General features: G+C 58.5%; 1 protein-coding gene across 3 annotated transcripts in view; it reads right to left on the bottom strand.

Annotated features, from left to right (window-relative positions):
* Positions 1 to 5,603: 5,603 nt before the first annotated feature.
* The window catches only part of BRD1 (bromodomain containing 1), a 45,880-nt gene continuing 33,920 nt past the window's right edge, over positions 5,604 to 17,563 (bottom strand). For 2 of the 3 annotated variants that reach the window (XM_033116532.1, XM_033116533.1), the window contains 5 exons: positions 9,547 to 9,682; positions 9,086 to 9,213; positions 8,101 to 8,210; positions 7,737 to 7,891; positions 5,604 to 6,964 (listed from right to left, as the gene is read on the bottom strand). In XM_033116532.1, coding sequence (XP_032972423.1) covers positions 6,781 to 6,964; positions 7,737 to 7,891; positions 8,101 to 8,210; positions 9,086 to 9,213; positions 9,547 to 9,682 — 713 coding nt within the window. In that variant the 3' untranslated portion in view covers positions 5,604 to 6,780. The remainder of the gene's footprint in view (positions 6,965 to 7,736; positions 7,892 to 8,100; positions 8,211 to 9,085; positions 9,214 to 9,546; positions 9,683 to 17,563) is intronic. The other variant, XM_033116531.1, reaches the window with a different exon arrangement.

The raw sequence follows: 17,563 nt of genomic DNA, 5'->3' as shown, positions 1-17,563 counted from the left end.
TGGTGCTGATTGCCGACCGAGCCGGCAACCACTGGAAACCGGGACATCAATGCACCACAACGCACGTTGTCGGGGAGGATAGCTGGCTTTTTCACACGCCTTCAAACTTTTATTTTCTGTCCTCAGTCTCCAAGTTTCTGTGGGCCCGGTGCTGATTAGTTCCAGCTAAAGCTGCCTTTTCTCATCAAACAAAAGATTGTGCATTTTATTTTCAATTAACTTGCAGGAATCCATCAGGAGTAATCCGGCTGAACCTCATCACTCACAATTCAATTTCTCCAGCTGCCGGGAGAGTGGTGGCATGGTCTGGGGGCACCCAGAGGGACGACAGGCACCCCTGCTCACCCTGGGTTGGGGCTGCTGTGTGCCCCCAGAGAGCAGGAGGGTGGGGGTGCTCCCCACTTCCAGCCCAGAGGCGCCCTGCCCTGCCCGCCTGTCCCATCCCTCCCCAAGTCACACCGCGGAGCTGGCTGGCAGGACACGGGGACTGGCCGCCCACCCGGAGGGCCGTCTTCCGGAGCACGTGCAGCTCCCTATGCAGGGGCCCGGCCTCTATACCCCCAGCAAGACTGGGACAGATCTGAAGGGCCAGCAGTGGTCTCCTGGTTCTTGGCCCCATGTCCCATGGGCTGACATGCATGTCCTGTCCTGTGCCTCTGAATGGGACTCCCCACACCCCGCACTCCCGTCCACCATCTCCAAGATCCCCTCAGCGCTTCGCTCCCAGCCTCCCTGCGCAGGGCACTTGGGGGCAGAGGCGACAGGTCTGAAGGCAGCTTCATCGCATGGAGGACGTGTGGGGCACTGCGGGACTCAGGCCAGTCCTACGCCAGCCAGGCTGACCCGAATCGCAGCCTGGGCCTCGGCCGCCAGCTCTGGGCATCAGATCTGCTTCCTCCTGAGCCACGGGGCGTGGCCAGCGTGGTTCCCTCCCCCGACAGGTGGGCGGGAACAGGGTGAGGGGTCTTGCACGTGGGGAGGCATCTGCGGGCAGGGCGCCGAGTCAAGAGTCAGTGGGGGAGCCCAGTTCCCAGTGGGGCAGCATCTGTCTGACCACCCCACCACCACCACCGGCCTCTCCTTCCTGCGACCACCAGGCCCCGCCAGCCCACACAGAGTGGCCACCACCCCTCCCCAAGGAAAGATTCCCTGAAAGAGACACAGCAGAGCCCATCCTGCCTCTTCCAACTCAGCCCCAGACTCTGGGGCTGGCCCTCTTCCTGACCCCTCCCTGCCACCCACCCAGGAGCTCCCCTCTGGGCAGCTGGAAGGCGCCTTCTCCAGGCGGCCTGCCCCACGCACTTGCGACTCCTTCATCACTGGCCTTGGTTGTTGCCCAGCTCCTGCCTGGGCGGGCACAGCAGCTTCTCATCTCGTCCTCCCCACCTCGTGTCCTGACACAGAGCCTGGCACGCCGTACGTCCCAGGAATGACCCACGGCACCAGGTGGGTGTGTGAAGGAATGAACGAGGGAACAGATGAGCTAAGGAAGGAGTGTCAGGATACAGGAGACTCGAGAAGAGCAGAGCTGGAGGCTGAAGGGAGCAGATGAGAGGCAGAGCGAGGGGGCCTGGGGCGATGAGGCCGGCCCGGGGCTGCTCCAGGGCATGGTCCTGGCACACGGTTCTCTGGCAAAGCTCAGGGGAGGGAAGTGTGGGGTCTGGGCAGAGACCTGGGGAGGGTGTGGCCCGTGGGCAGAAGCAGAGAGGGAGCCGCGGTGGGTGACCAGCAGGGTTGCTGATGGCCCAGTTGCCTCAACCCAAAATGTGCAACGAGGGCTCTCTTTAGGGAAGGGAGACAGTGTCTCAACCCCCAGGGGAAGGATGGAGAAAACCTGGGGTCTGATGGGCAGGTCTGGGGAACAATACTGGCTTCCCATAGCACCCCCAAGCAGGACAAATCTGCCTAGCGGGTGTTCAGCGGCTCCCAGGAGCACTCCTCCCAGCACTGTCCACCCTGGTTGGACCCTGCTGACCCCTCCTGACCAGGAGGTCCCTGAGTGTATGGGTTGGGCCTCCCCACGTCAAAAGCTCAGAGTCGGAGCTCAGCCAATGGGAGCTGCTGTTGTGGGAGGGAGTCCCGGCTCAGGAGGAGGCGTCCTCAGACTGACCAGGTCTCTCGGCTTTGACCACAGAGGTTCAGGGTGCAGGGCCATGGCTCTGGGGGAACCAGCCAATGCTGGAGGACAATAAAGAAGCAAACAGTGCAAATTCGGAAGGAAAGGTGCGTCTGCCCCTCCTGCAGCTCAGTGGCAACGTACATAGAAAACCCACAGGACCAATCAATTGTCAGAACAAACAAAAGTTCAGACGGCTCCTACATCAGTACCAATTTAGGAAAATCAAGGTTTTTCCACATGTACATGCGTACTAATCACGGAAGCTATGAAGCCTCTGTCATGGAGGGTCTCAGCTCCCGCTCCCACAGGACATGGTGAGGCCCAAAAGGAACACCCACGGAGCCATAGATAGGGGAGTCATACCACAATATTCTCACTGGCAGCTGGTCTAGACACCAAAGCAAACATCCTCCAGTACCCCAATAGGGGGACTTCTTGCACCCCAGTCTCGCTGGCGGCCAGGCGAGACACAGGAAGTAGGATCCACACAATCCACAATCCGCCTTCCACTTCTCTGCCAACCAACCAACCAACACCTAACGTAACCACGTCCGTTATATCAGTGGCCAATGGCTAACTGGTCACAGCTGATGGCCATCTACTACCCGAGCCAGCACCCCTCCACGTGAGGTCGAGAGCCTGGAAACTGCTCTCTGGGGCTCTGTCCCCACAGCCTCTAGGACTTAAATATTCTAAACCTGTCAGAAGAGTTTCAAACTCAGTGTTAAAAAATGAGTTAACATATGTATGGCAGCAGATTCTGGGGTGGCCCCACGGGTCCAGGCCCTCGGTGACCCGCCCCTGAGCGGAAACCAGACCTAGTGTGTCACTTTCAACACTCAGAATATGGCCAGGTGATGCGACGTCACTTCTGAGACGAGGTCACAAACGATGACTCGGATTTGCTCTCATCACCCGAGCAGGTAACCTCACCCTTCAAGCCCCAATTTCTCCTTTGGAAAATGGGGACAATACTACTACTATCTCAACACCTGACTCCTTTACGAGTATGTGACAGGAAGTGACAGATGCGAGGTCTGCCTGCAGGTGAGCATACCTGGGCCCTGAGGCTGGCCACGTGCAAGAAGAGCACTGGGAGCTGGCAGGAGCCCCCCAGCCCACAGCGCCAAGCCCCACGGGCCTGCCCGGGTCTCCACACCAGCCCCCAGCCCCAAGGAGCCCAGCTGCGCACCTGCACCCCAGCTGCCCAGCAGACAGGCCCCCAAAATGCCCATTTTCCAGGAGTGACTCATTTGGGTGGCAGCGAAGTTGAAGCATCTGCTTCGTATAAATTACAACAAATTTGCCATTTCTATGAGGAGACTGAGCTGTCACAGGCGCAGTCACAGGTTGCACAGCGGTGTGTGCGCACGAAGCTCATGTGCACAGCGAGTGCAGTCACTACAAATACCAGAGGACACTGCTGTACCCGCTGCGATGCCGAAGTTCGGTCCTGGGGATGGACAGGGCGGCCCGGGCCCAACAGCTGCAGCCCCGCCCACTGCCAGCAAGCCCCACCCACCAACGCCGACACCGACACCGAAGCTTGCGGTCACTCACTCACGTGCATCCTCGCCAGTCATTGCAGTTAAAAACTGTGGGTTAAACTGTGTGGGTTATTCAAACATAGGCATGAATATATATTTTTATGGCTGTCATTCACTCATCAAACACAAATTCGACCCTTGGATTGACATGAAACCCAAAATTCTGCTGCATCGAGGGCCGGCTTGAAGGTCCAGCCTGGTCCCAGACATTGTCACCAGAGGCCCCACACCTACCGCAGGGACAGGCCCAAGATGGGGATCACAGGGTGAGCTTGCGGGCAGGGGCGGGGGAGGGGACCCAGCCACCACTTCTGAACCTGGGCTCTCGTTAATAACAGCAGGAAGGGCTGGGCCTCCCGCCGCTCTGGCCCGTGCACCGTCCCCACCAAACTGGACACGGCTGCGGCGGCTGTTGTCCAGCGTCCTGGGCGGCCCCCACAGCCGCAGCCCTCAGACCTCCTTCTCCCAGAGGATCCCCGTCTGGGCGGGCAGGTGGAGGTTGGGGGCTTCAGGGTGGGCGCACCCTCTGCTGGGCTGACATCCAGACTCGGGCTAGTTCCACCAGACGCATTTCTTTGACGACAAATAACAAATATCGTAGAAAAGAGGTCACAGAACCCCAGGAGGGGCAGACACGACTCAAGCCCTTGTCTGTCCACACGGCCGGCCTACTCCAGCCACCCAGCCGCTGGAAGCAGGAGCCCAGCAGTCCACGCATCCACCCCACCCGTGGATTTCCCTGGGAGCCAAAGCCACAGAAGAGCTCCAAGGCCAGCCCCCGACGCTGACAAATCAGCGTTGTCTCATGGGCCATGCACGGAGCCTGAGTACCGATGAATTTTTAATTTTCACTCTCTTAGTATCATTTTTTAAGAACCAAATAAAATACCTTCAGGATCTCAAAGCATTTCCTTTTAAATACGCGTCACATGTGTAAACCACAACATTGTGCCCACGCTGAGCCTTGTAACTCAGCGGTAACTGGAGTGCCGTGACCACGCTCCATATACTTCACTTTTATTGAAATGATGTATTTTTAAAGTGAGCTTCTGGGTTATGAACAGCTGTGGTGGGCGCTCTGCTCCTCTCCTGTGGCCAGCGGGGTGGAGGGGGTGGAGAGGACAGCACAACATGCCCACTGGGGTCCCACTGCAGCAAGTGACTACTGGTGTTAAGGGGGGAAGCGGCACCCCACCACGAGCATGCTTAGGCTCCGGCCTCCTGAGGGGTCCCAGCACCTCTGCTGAGCCCCCCAGGACCCTCCTGCAGCCCACCCACCCAGAGGACTTCCAGGACCAGCCCCTCCCCCAAATAGCAGTCTACAGACAACCCACCTCAACCCCTGCCCAGCCCCACCCAGAGCCTGGGACCCAGGGGAGAGCTGGGTGCCCCGACACCCCCATGACTCAGAGCCAAAGGACACCCCAAATGCAGGTAGCCCCGCCACAGGCCTTAGGCCTGAGTGCTGCCTGGGTGGGTGACAGAGGACGCGCCAGGGCTGACATTCCGTGCTGACACCAACAAGTCCTGAGTCAACAAGCAGAACCCCTCTTCCAGTCAGTGGGCACAGCATGGGTCGCTCCCGGAAGATGACCTGGCAGTGCCCGGGTAGGGAGTGAGCAGCACGTGCCAACTCGTGGGGTGGGCAGAAGCCTCCCGGAAGCCCCAAGGCCCAGGCTCTCCCCTGCAGCCTGTCACAGGCCCCCAGCTGAAGCCACCAGCAAAAAGCCCCTTTCAGACCATGATGTCACCGTCCTGTTGCCCACAGGACCCCAGCAGGGCTCGCCAGCAGCTGGCCACGCCCGCGGAGACCACAGCCAGGGCTCGCCCGCCTGCAGAGGGTCAGTGGTCCCGGGGGACCACAGCAGAGAGAAAGCGTCCGTCAGACACAGGACAAAACTATCAAAGGAAGACATTTTATTTTCAAGTTTCTGTGGAGATGTTACAATGGAGACTGAAAAGAAAAAACAATTAAAAATTTCAAACTACCACTTTAAAATAAAAATATGATTAGGTAAAATAATAAATAATGCCATCCCATGACAATTTGCAGATGTAGGTGTGTCACGTGACTCAAGCTGGCGAATGGAGTGGGCAGGGACCCTGGCCCTCCCCAGCCCCCAGGCTGCCCACCCGACCAGCGTTCTAGTGATGCAGGAATGAAATGGCCACACCGTCCAAATCTTGACTTTATTTTTTAATATAAAAAATGCAATTTTGGAAACCCACCCTACCTTTTCCCCTAACATAATGCTTTACCTCTTAAAAATAAAAATAAAGTACTAATTCTATATACATCACATGTACCATACAAAAACGTATCCAAAGTTTCTATTGCTACCAAAGTTCTAAATTAAAACAAGTTACAGAAAAGCCCCCGTTGTAAACAAAAGATGACAACTTACAAAATCAAAGAACACACAGCCCGAGTCATTTACACGACCCACATACCCCGCTCCCAAAGCAAGTGGAACTTTTATGTGCCTGTATAAAAATGCATATCAATATACTTTTTCAAATTTATTTTTCATTATAAAGCAAGTGGATACACTTTCTACAATAAATAACCCGCTGACAGGCACCCCGTGGGCAGCCGGTGGCCGGGACAGGACAGCAACACCCGAGGACACGCCCACCGGCTTCCGGGGGGGCGGAGTGTTTTTGGTGATTTGCAGGCGATGCAAACGGCATAAATTTATTCTCCACCTCTTTCCACAAAGTACCATTCAAAATAATGTCATTTTCTTTCTTAAAATACACATTTGTCATTGTAAATTTACATCCCGTCTTATTAAATAAGTGGTACTCTGTGTAAAGAGTCTGATTTACAAAATTATTAAACATTCAAAAGTCTTTTAAAAAAAAGCTACGGATCAAAGAAAGTGACGCAAGCAGCACCCTCGGGTGTGACCTGTGAGGAACACAGTCATGTCTGGAAGACGCACCGCCATCCAGAGCGCCCCAGCGGGGAGGGTTTCGTAGAAACTTGGAAACAAAACCTCCCCATCCTGGGGAAAAGAATTAAGAGAGCCGCGCCTGAAACCAGAATAAGTTAGGTTCTGACAATATACAGACATGTACAGCGTACGCACACGCATGGGCCGCGTGCAGGCCTCAGTCGATGTCACTGAGGTCACTGGCCGGCTCGCCGTGCACGCGGCTCAGATGGCTCATGGCGCGGTCGAAGGCGACCCTCACGGCCTTGCGGATGCTCGAGTTCCGTCCCTCCATCATCTTCAGCTTGTCTATCGTCTCGTCAACGCCAAGGGGAACCATCTTGGACTTAGGGAGCCACTGCCTTTTGGGAGGAGAAAGGTGGGGACAGTAAGACCTGCTTGCTCAGGGACTCCCACATGCTTCACACACGACCTGACGCCTCAGAACCCACTGAGTGACTACAGGCACTGCGGGGTCCAGGGTGGGACCGGGGCCCTCGGGAGACCCCCCAGGCAGCTCAGGCGGCCCTGGTCAGCCTGGGGGCCGCGGGGCGGGGAGCGCAGCCCAGCTCTCCTGCCCCCATTCGGGGGCCGGTGGCTCAGAGAGGCACGAAAACCAGGTTGTCACCTCCTCTCCTCCACAACGACTCTCAAGGGGCCACTGCGTCCTGGAGGCCCCACCAGCCTCCCACTCGTTTCTTATGTGGCCACCAAGGGCCACACAGTCCAATGCACAAACACAACTCAGCTGCACGTGCCCGTGCTGGCGGGTGCCCAAGCGGCCGCCCCACACCACACACCTCGGGCACAGACGGGCTGCAGTTCTGAGGGGCAGGACTTATGCTGGGACCGCCTGCAGCCATCAGCTCCAGCGCTCGGCGCTGGCAAGTGCTGTGGGGCAAGTTCCCCGACTCCAGCCAGGGCCTGGGGCCATCGGAGGCCGCTGAGGACCGCGGGGCCCCACACAGCTAAGAGACGCGACCCGGGGCCTGACTGGCACAGTTCAGCGCTTGTCCCGTCCCGTGGGCCTGGCTGTGCGCACATCCCCAGAACTCCAGGCCACACTCGTGCTCCTGACAGCAGGCGCAGGCGTGCCGGCGACAGGCAAGGGGACAGCGCGCGGCCGCCACTCACCAGCTCCTCTTGTTGTCGAAGAACAGGACGAGGAACAGCTTCTCATCGGCCTTGGTCTGCATGTGCTCGCCGACCTTCAGCACATCCAGCGGCGGGGCTGGGATGGTGACCCCATTGTGGTGGCCAGGCACACGTGGCATCTTCGGGTCAATAATCTGCCAGGAGACGACACGTGGGTCACACACCTGAATGCTCACACTGCGCCCCCAAGGGAGTCCTGGGCCCCAACGTGAGGTGGCCTCCAAGGAGCCCCACCCACCCCAACACCCCGCACGCAGGCCTTGGGCAGGTGCCCACAGCTCTGGACCTGGGGGCACACGGCCTGGCCCCTCCCATTCGGCGGGGTGGCAGCACCCAGGCTCACCAAGGCGGGGTACGAAGGGTAGCCGCTGCACTTGGCCCAGACCACTCTCAGGGGCTCCAGGACGGAGGCCGCAGCGTCGGCCGAAATCCACATGCTGTTCTGACCCACTTCTGGGGAGAGAGGGATGGACACACGTGCGTCATGGGCAGGACAGCAGGACGCCCACCACGGCCACGCTCGAGGCCACCCAGCTGGCGGGAGTCGCCCCCACACAAAGCCCCGTGACATCAGGACGGTCACTAGTGGCCTGTGCCTGCCCTTGGCCCGAGTGCGTCTGAGGGCCGGGTACCCTGTCGCCCCTCCCAGCTCTAGAGCCTCTGACCGCCAGGTCCCCAACATCTCTCCCCTGCTCAGCCCCCCCATGCCAACCTCCAAAGAGGGGCCCCCAGTGCATCTCTGCAACCGACACCCCAAATTCAAAACTGCTGCCCTGGCTCCCTCCAAAGTGCCAGATGTTCTGCCCCCACCCCCGCCCCACACACCCGCCCCCCAGGGGGCCTTTCCCAACTCTACTTGTAGCCCACCAAGTCCTAGGCCCGAGGGCCCACTGGTCCCTAGGCCACTCTGCACGTAGCCAAGGGTGTCACTCGCTCCGAGCCCTCCATGGCTGCCTCCCTCCTGGCCTCAGCCCCCACCTGACCCCCAACCTCCTATGGATGCCAGTAGCCCTGCTGTCTGGTTCAGCTACAAATCACAACTGAGCCTAAACAAACGTCGGGCAGCCTCCTGTGTCTGGCACCCAGAAACCACGTGGAGCAGACTGTCCCCCAAGACACGACAGCTGCAGACAGAACCGTCACTCCCCCACGGCCAGCAGTGGCTGCAAGGACCCCGCCTGCAGGCTTATCTGCCCCGACACCCGCCTCGCTCCTGAGGGAGAAGAGGCAGCTGCAGCCTCCACCGTGGGCACCCAGGGCCCAGCATGACGCCTTCTAGATGTCCGGGCCGGGGCAGGGCCGGAGGCGGCGGCCTGAGCGGGACTCACCAGCCGCGATCCGGGCCGCCTTGGCGTAGTTCCCGCTCTCGATGCAGGAGATGAGCTCGCTGCGGTCCTCCAGCGTGTGCCTGCGCACCAGGGCAGGCTTGCCGCGGCCACACTTGGGAGCACTAAAGCTTCAGGGGGAAAAGCGCAGTGGTCAGAAGCGGCCTGTCCCCACCACTCCACCTGCGGGAGCAGCCGTGCCCCACAAGCCCGCGGACGCGGGGCCCTGGGCACAGAGTGGCCTGCCCTCTGCTCGCCATCACGTCAGTGAAGGCAAGACTTTGGGGGGAAAGTGTAAACCAACTACACATTCAATAGCTGTTATTTGTTTTCATGTAGTTGTTTCCCATTTCCAGTTAAATTCTACAAAACCGATCAACATGGGACATGGAAAGTACCCCAAGGTCAGAGTGCGCCCTGGCCCGGGGGTGCCAAAGGCCAGTGGGGGACGGGCAGGCGCCCACCTGGTGTCACAGAGAGGGCTGCTGATGGAGCAGATACTGGACTCGGAGACACAGCGACGCCGGGGGGTGGCCTTCCGGCCTGGGGCGCCGTCCAGCTCCTGCTCGCTGCTCACACCCCCAAAGCCATTGGTGAGACCTGCAACAGACACACAGGCACCTGAGGTCGCTGGCCAGAGTGACGGTCCTCTCCGCACCGGGCGTCCGCGCTGTGGCCCGTGGGCACAGTCAGATGGCACCTCGATTTCTATACCCCAACCTCAGCACCCAGCACAGGGCCGACGACATAGGGGACACACGAACACGTGCGGAACAAAATTACAGAAAGTTCAAATCAAGCTTGTTCAGGGAACAGCAGGGTGAAGACGACGCTCTTCTGAAAAAGGACAAAATATTCAGGAGGCCCCACAAAGGCAAACAAAGGGCACCATCAGAGCCCCCGGGCGTGGGTTCCACACACCTGTCCCTCCAGGCCACGCCAAGGACGAGCCACGTCAGCAGGAGGCCCGTCCAGGGCGGGTGGAGCCACCTCGCTAAGGACTGGCACCACCAAGAGTGACTGCATGCAGTAGAGATTCAAGTGGGGAAAGTCTCAGTTTCAGAAAAACCTTTCAAAAACAAAGTATTGACAACCACCTCAAAGACACCGTGAAATGCTTTCAAACAGAAGCACCGAGACACCGACACACCGTTTCCCGCGGTGTGCGGGCCCATCGGCACCGAGCCCATGGGGAGGAGCCGTGGGCTCGGCCCACTGCACTCAGAGCCCCCAAGCAGCCCAGCAAAACGCCACCGCGTCATCTGTCTTTGACGAGTGTCTTAGTCAAGGCAAATCTCCTCCACAAGAGCCTGACTTCGTGCCCATCAACAGAGAAGGCACGCTCTCCAGAGTCCCTCCCACCGACATCAGGACTCCAGGAAACAGGGTGCAGACACCCCACTTGCAGCGGTGAGCGCAGCCTGCGTCCACTGCCGCGGGCCCAGCCTGGCTCCTGCCAGTACGACAGCTGGAGCTGCGTACGTATATTTTTGCCCCAAAACAAATCCCATTCTGTATGTTTAAAAATTAAAACCCTTCTTTACCATTTTTTTTGAAGTGGGTGACCAGACTGCAGGGCTCTTTCATCTGCTTTCCAGGCACACCGTGTGCCACTCTGCAGAAACTGTGTTTTTCCCAAACTGAAGGTTTGTAAGGTTTGGGGCAACCCTGCGTCCACCTACTGCACCCTTCTCCCAGCAGCCTGTGATCATTTGTGTCCGTGTCGCATTTTGGTAATTCTCACAATATTTCAAATCTTTTCATTATTGTATCGCTAAGTGTCAGTGATTCTGGGTGTTACTACTGTAACTGCTCAAGGTGCCACACACCGGCCCATGTAAGACGGTGAACTTAATGGATGAGTGTTGTGTGTTCTGACTGCTCCACCGACCAGCCGTTCCCGTCTCCCTCATCCTCCCTGTTCCCTGAGACACGATACGGGAAGGAGACCAGTGAACAACCCTACAACGGCCTCACGTGTTCACATGAAGTTGTAAGACTCTCACTTTAAGTCAAAAGCTGGAAATGACTAAGCTCGGTGAGGAAGGCACGCTGAAAGCCGAAAGCCGAGACAGGTGAATGCTAGGCCTCTTGCACCACAGAGCCAAGCTGAGAACAAAGGAAAGTTCTTGAAGGAAATGAACGACGACCCCAGGGAACACACGAGTGCTAAGAAAGCAAGACAGCCTATTGCTGACGTGGAGAAGGTTTTAGGAGTCTGGGCAGAAGCTCAAACCAGCCACCACGTTCCCTTCGCCAAAGCCTCATCCAGAGCAAGGCCCGAACTCGCTTCAGTTCTGCGAAGGCTGAGAGGTAAGGAGGCTGCAGAAGAAAAGTCTGCAGCTGGCAGAGGTTGGTTCATCAGGCTTAAGGAGAGAGGCCGTGTCCATAACATCAACACGCGAAGTGAAGCACCACGCTATCCAGAAGGCCAAGTAAGAGGATTCATCAAGGTGGTTGCACTAAACAATAGGTTTCCAGTGCAGACAAACAGCCCAATATCGGCAGAAGGTGCCATCTGGGACTTGCACAGCTGGAGAGGAGAGTCCGTGCCGGGGTTCCAAGCTTCAGAGGACAGGCCGACGCTCCTGCTCGGGGCTCACGCGGCGGGTGATGTTAGGTTGACGCCGGTGCTCACTGACTGTTCTGAGAGTCCCAGGGCCCTTAGGAATGATCTAAATGGACTCTGCCCGTGCCCTGTACATGGACCAGACAGCGCACAGCCGTTTACAGCACAGGGTACCGAGTACGTTTAGTGTCCAGTTGAGACCTACTGCTCAGAAGGGAAGACTCCTCTAAACTACGGCTGCTCAGTGACGATGCACCTGGTCACCCAGGAGCCCTGATGGAGGCGGACCTGGCCCGCAAACACGGCATCCATGCTGCAGCCCGTGCATCCGGGAGCAGTGGTGACTTTCAGGTCTTGTTATTTACAACAGACGTTCCGTAAGGCCACAGCTGTCGTGGACATGATTCCTCATGGATCTCAGCAAAGTTAACTGAAAAGCTCCTGGAAAGGCGTCACCGTTCTGGGTGCCATTACGAACACTCGTGACTCATGGGAAGAGGTCAAAACATGAGCAGGAGCTTGAAGAAGTGGATTCCGACCCCCATGGTGACTTTGAGGGGTTCACGACTCCAGGGGAGGTAGTCACTGCAGACATGGTGGAAACGGCGGAGAACTAGAACCGGGCGGCGGCCTGAAAGGGACTGAACTGCTGCCATCTCATGAGCGAACCGCTTCTTACGGATGGGCAGAGGTTCCATTCTGAGATGGACCCGACTCCTGGGGAAGCCGCTGGGGAGGTTGTTGACATGGCAACCAAGGACTCAGAACAGACGTCACTTAGCTGAGACAGCAGTAGCAGGGTCTGGGAGGAAGGACCGACTCCAGTGTCTACACAAGCTGTGCTGTGGGTAAAATGCTGTCACCCACTGGTGGCAAAAGGAAGGCTCCGTCGACGCGGCCGACTTCACAGGTGTCTCAGTGTAAGCAGCCACCATGGCCCCAGCCCTCAGCAGCCGCCCCGACCAGCCAGCAGCCTCCCGCACCGAGGCCACCCTCCCCCAACAAGACGGCGGCGCCTCAACTCGCGGAGGCTCACATCACGGTTCTCGTATTTTTAGCAGCAGAGTCTCTTTTCATTAAGGTAGGTAGCGTTTCTTTAGACACAATGCTACTACGCGCTTCACAGACGACAGCGGAGTGTCACCGTAACGCTTGTACGCACTGGGAAACCGAAACGAGCGGGGCTTGCCTTACTGCGGTGGTCTGGAACTGAGCCCACGATACCCGAGGCGTACCTCTATTACCTGTCTGTATTTTCTCAGCGAGTATAACTTACTTTTAAATGAGGGAGATGAATAAACCTTGATGGCAGCTAAGAAGTAAAAATGCAGAAACTGAACGGGGTTTTGCTGCTCCCTGAACAGACCAAAGTCACACGTTTTCCGCAAGTAAATTCATGAGACGTCTCGCTCCACTTCTGTTGGACTCAACACCACTGGCTTTAGGAAAAGTTAGTGTTTTTAATCTTAGAACTCATATTTATAAGCAATAGCCCCAGGCGGCGGGGGTGTTATGCTCATTTCATGGTCTGGACCTCTGTAAGTGTCTACCAAACCATGGTGAAAATACTGGCGTCCCATCGTCCCCTGGACTAAAGGACCAACTCCAGCCCCACTCACCAGCAGCTGGGGAAGCAGAAAGAGCAAAGGGACAGGCCCTGCATCTCAACGCCCAGGGTCCCCAGGGCAACAGTTCTCAGAAGGGCGCAGGAGGCCTTACCCTTGCAAAGTGGGATCCCCAAGAGCAGAGCGACACCCAGCTCTGAGTCAGAGACAGCTCGCCCAACCCAGACAGAAGGGCGGACGGGTGGACGGAGCCCATGATACAGGATCAAGCTCTGAGAGAAGGGGCCACAGTCACGCAGGCGCACACCCGGGCCCAGCACCAGCGAGGCCACGAGGCTACCACCTGCATCCTCGGGGAAAGCCGCAGACATAAGCCAGCCAGGTGGACACACCGTGGAAGAGTGTGGGTGACAAGGACGTGCAGTCACGAAGCCACTCCATACAGACGCGACGCGGAGTTGAGGCGCAGCAGTTCCTGACGGCCTCGCCACGCTCCTAACACGCCAGGACCTCCAGGTCCCGTCTTCGCTCCTCCTTGCAAAGGCTGCATGTGCGCCTTTCCAGGCACAGCAGGAGCCGGCTGGGCCTCGGCGAGAAGGCTCTGAAAAGCGCTGGGTGAGGCCCGCTCCCGGGGACAGGTACACAGAAGCACCTGGGCAGAGCTGGAGCGAGGGACGAGCGAGGTCGGCGTCTACAACTGGTCCCTCCGGCAGGTGGTACCCGCTGGGGATAGTGAGAGGAAGAGCAAGCGTCGCCCACCAGAGCCACCTGGTGACGGGTGACTGAGGGCGGTGCCCGAGCAGAGCGGCGTCTGGGACAAAGGGGACCCGGCACCAGAACACAGGATAAGGCCACACTCATGACACCCACTAGGCGACAATGTGCTTGGGGACACCACCAACCAGGTGACACCAAGAAGAAAAGCTCAGATGTGGGGAAGCCTCGATCTGAGAAATGACAGAATGATCACATCTCCTTTCCATCTAAGGACCAAGTTAGAGCGCACACACAGCCAGAGTGACAGATATTCACTTACACCGTTTCTCATGTGTTACCCGTGAAATGTCACTGAGCACCTGCTAAGTGGCAGGCACCGCAGACACGCCCAGTTGCCGAGGTTGCTGTGGCCCAAACAGGGCCCCACAACAGCGGAGCTGAGGGGCCACCCAGCCCTCAGGCGTGACCCTCCTCAGTGGTGGCAGGCGGGGGGCACCTGTGCAAACCCTTCCTGCCAGCTGCAGCTCAGGGAGCCCAGCAAGCCGCCTTGGAGACCCTGCAAGGACATGAAATGACACTCGGTGGGGCAGGTTCTAGAGGTGGGCCCGTGGGCCACCACAAACAGCAGGCGACCGCCAGCACCAGAGCCCTGTATCCCGCAAAGCGTCCCCTCCGCAACTATTGCAGCACAAGGTGCTGTACAGACGCGGAGAGTCGTCGACGCGCTAGGAAGAAACGAGGCGGCTCTCAGGAAAAGGCCGCAGTTCTCCAACACGGAAGCTGCGTCCCCCAGCGCGCTGTCAGGGCATGCCAACACTTCTCAGGAGGCACACGCAGACTCCCCGCTCTGCTGAGACGTGACCCAGCCCAGCCCCCTTCCCGGTCACACCTGGGCGGCGTGCAGAAGACACGGCCCATCAGCAGGGGCTCGCCCAGGCTGGCCCTTCAGTCTCAACAGCCCGCACTGCCTGGCGGCGAGAAGCCCCCAGCGCTCCCACAGGTGTGGAAGCCGAGGTCCGCACCTGCCATGCCCTCCCAGGGACCTGAAGAACCTTCTGGATGGCAGCCCAGCAAGAGGCTGCGCTCACTGCCGTCCACGCGGGGCCACGCAGTGTGCACATAAGTGCTCACCCTGAACACAACACGGGGTGTGATGGAACCAGCTTCAGGGACAGGCGGGCACCGCGACCCACCACCGTACTGCACTCAGCCTCTGGGAGTACCTGTTACTCTGTTTACACACTTTTATTTTTACTATTGGCAACAGAATTGCATTTTGTTTTTCAACCTTTCAATAAAAACCCAACAAATAAGACCCCAACCACGCTGCTTGAGCCGCAGCAGCCGAGACCAGCTCCAGGAAGACAGGCTGCAAGGAGGCAGACAGAGGCCTCACTGCCCACGGGCAAGGCTTCCGCTCCTGTCAGCAGGCGCTGGCGCCATGACCACAGACAGAGCTGCCCTGCCCCATGACCCACGGGGACAACTGGGAGATGAAGGGGAGAAGTGAAGGAAGGGAGGCCAGGCAGAGACCAGGATGCAGATGTGAAAAGCTGAGGGAGAGCTCGCTGTTTGCGCCAGTTGTCCAGGCCGGCACCGGGAGTGAGCCGAGTTCCTTCCAGAACCCCCATCACTTCAGGCCCAATTCTGTGCATAGCGGGGGTGGGGTCAGAACCTGTCCACGTGAGTAGTCCATGGACACAGGAGGCTGTCTGTCCATCGACCAGGAGGGCTGAGGCGGGTCCCATGGTTCCTTCTGGGACGTCTGGCTCTGACTACTATGGGAAAGGTCTCTTCCACATGCTGCTGTTTGGAAAATGGCTGAACTGACACTGTCCTCGGAAGGAACTACGTAAAAGCAGGGGCAGTGGTCCCTGCGCCCCCAAAGGGCCATTCAGCAGAGCTCCCACCCAAGCTGAGAGAAAAAGATTAGGGTCCAAGAGTGACCACCGGCTGTGTTAGTTACAAGGAGAGCCTGAAAAACAGCGAAAAGGTGGCTTAGTGTGACTGAGGCAGCCACAGACCAACAAGGACACAGGGCTCCCTCTGTCCGCCACTCACGCCCCGCAAGTGCACAGGGACCACGCGGCGGGAGTGGCCAGAGGGGAGACAAAAGCGCAGAAGCTCCGGCCTGACTTCATCGCTGGAAACAGATCAGCGGTCACAGAAGGATCGAGGAGACAGTGCGGCTCCGCGAGACCTTACAGCCGGAGGAGCAGGGCCGCGCAGCAGCGCCCACCTGACCCGGGGAGAGGCCTCGGAGGCCGCATGCTTGGACACGTGGCGGAGCACCAGGCAGCTCTGCGAAGCGACAGTCCGCCGAAGCGTCCGGGGCGACCGGGAGCTCAGAGTACCTCCCGTCCTCAGACGGCGGAGGGTGCAGCTCGGAGCGAGAGGTCCCGGCGCGCACAGCCGCAGGCTCGCGGCGAAGCCAGAAACCGGCGCGGGGGCAACGTCAGCAGGCCGGCGCCCTGCCCAAGCGCTACTACGGCCGCGGGCAGCGCAGCAGTGCGAGGCCCCAGGGCCACCCGCTGATTCGACTGCCACTCAGCACTAGGAAAGCCAGGACGTGACACCAAGAGCGGGAGGGCAGCCGTGTCACTTTCTACAAGGGACGTCTGGTGAGTGCAAGGGGCCCCTAAAAGCCACGACCGCCAGGTAGGTGGAACCTCACCGATGGCTGGAGGCCCACAGGTAGGTGACAGGTGCTGCAGACAGGCGGTCGGAGGCTCTGGCACAGGCGGGCGCCCCAGACCAGGGAGCAGAACCGCCCTGGTGCCCACCACACAGTGCACCGGGACCTTCCGCCCACTGCTAACCGTGAGGATGCGTCACAACACGCAGAAAACAAGTCCCACTGAATCGGCTAAGAAAGGCGCAGTGCGGTGAGGCGAGCGCCCAAGCCCTGAACGCGGCCCCACCTCCATCTTCACCTGAACCCCCGACACTGAGGAAGGCCTGCATTACAAAGACACAAAAACGGCTTTAGCAAATTATTAAAGAACTCCAACCTGACATCAATCGATGGAAACAAAAGGACAGACGTGGAAAATTTCTGTAAAATTAACTACATGTGCAAAAGTTTCCCACAGGTTAAGATGAAATTACAAGGAATCACTGGCAATAAAGAGAAAGCACTTGAACTGCTTGCTGAAGTGCAGGATGGGCTCAGCGTGAAGGTCCGGGAACCACCTCCACACGGACCCCAGCCCCGCGATGGGCGGGGCGGGCAGCAAGGCCCTACACGGCCACCTGACCCTGCCCTGGCAGCATCCCAGGACTGGGACCGGCTCGCGGCCACCCAGCCTCACGTCCTCACAGTGGAGATGAGAAACGCCCCGACAACCAGGGCAGTTAGAAGAGGCCAGCACACTTCTCCCTGTGCAGACAGCACAGAGGCACCAGTAAGAAACACAAGCCAAAGAAACACAAGACAGGCTTTGGCCCAAGACAAGAACCTGCAGGACAGACACGTTCAAACATCCTTGGGAGGGGGGGGGCGGGGGGGGGGGTCCGAGACGGAACCCAGCATCCCAGAGGTATAGCCAGTGCTGAGCCACACGCGATGACAAACAGCCCTGCTAGTGTCACCAACAGTCTGGGCTTTGGTCTGCAGGGTGAAAACCAGGC

This window comes from Rhinolophus ferrumequinum, chromosome 10 (assembly GCF_004115265.2).
Source record: "Rhinolophus ferrumequinum isolate MPI-CBG mRhiFer1 chromosome 10, mRhiFer1_v1.p, whole genome shotgun sequence".
Lineage (NCBI taxonomy): Eukaryota > Metazoa > Chordata > Mammalia > Chiroptera > Rhinolophidae > Rhinolophus > Rhinolophus ferrumequinum.
This window is presented reverse-complemented; position numbering and strand designations above follow the sequence as displayed.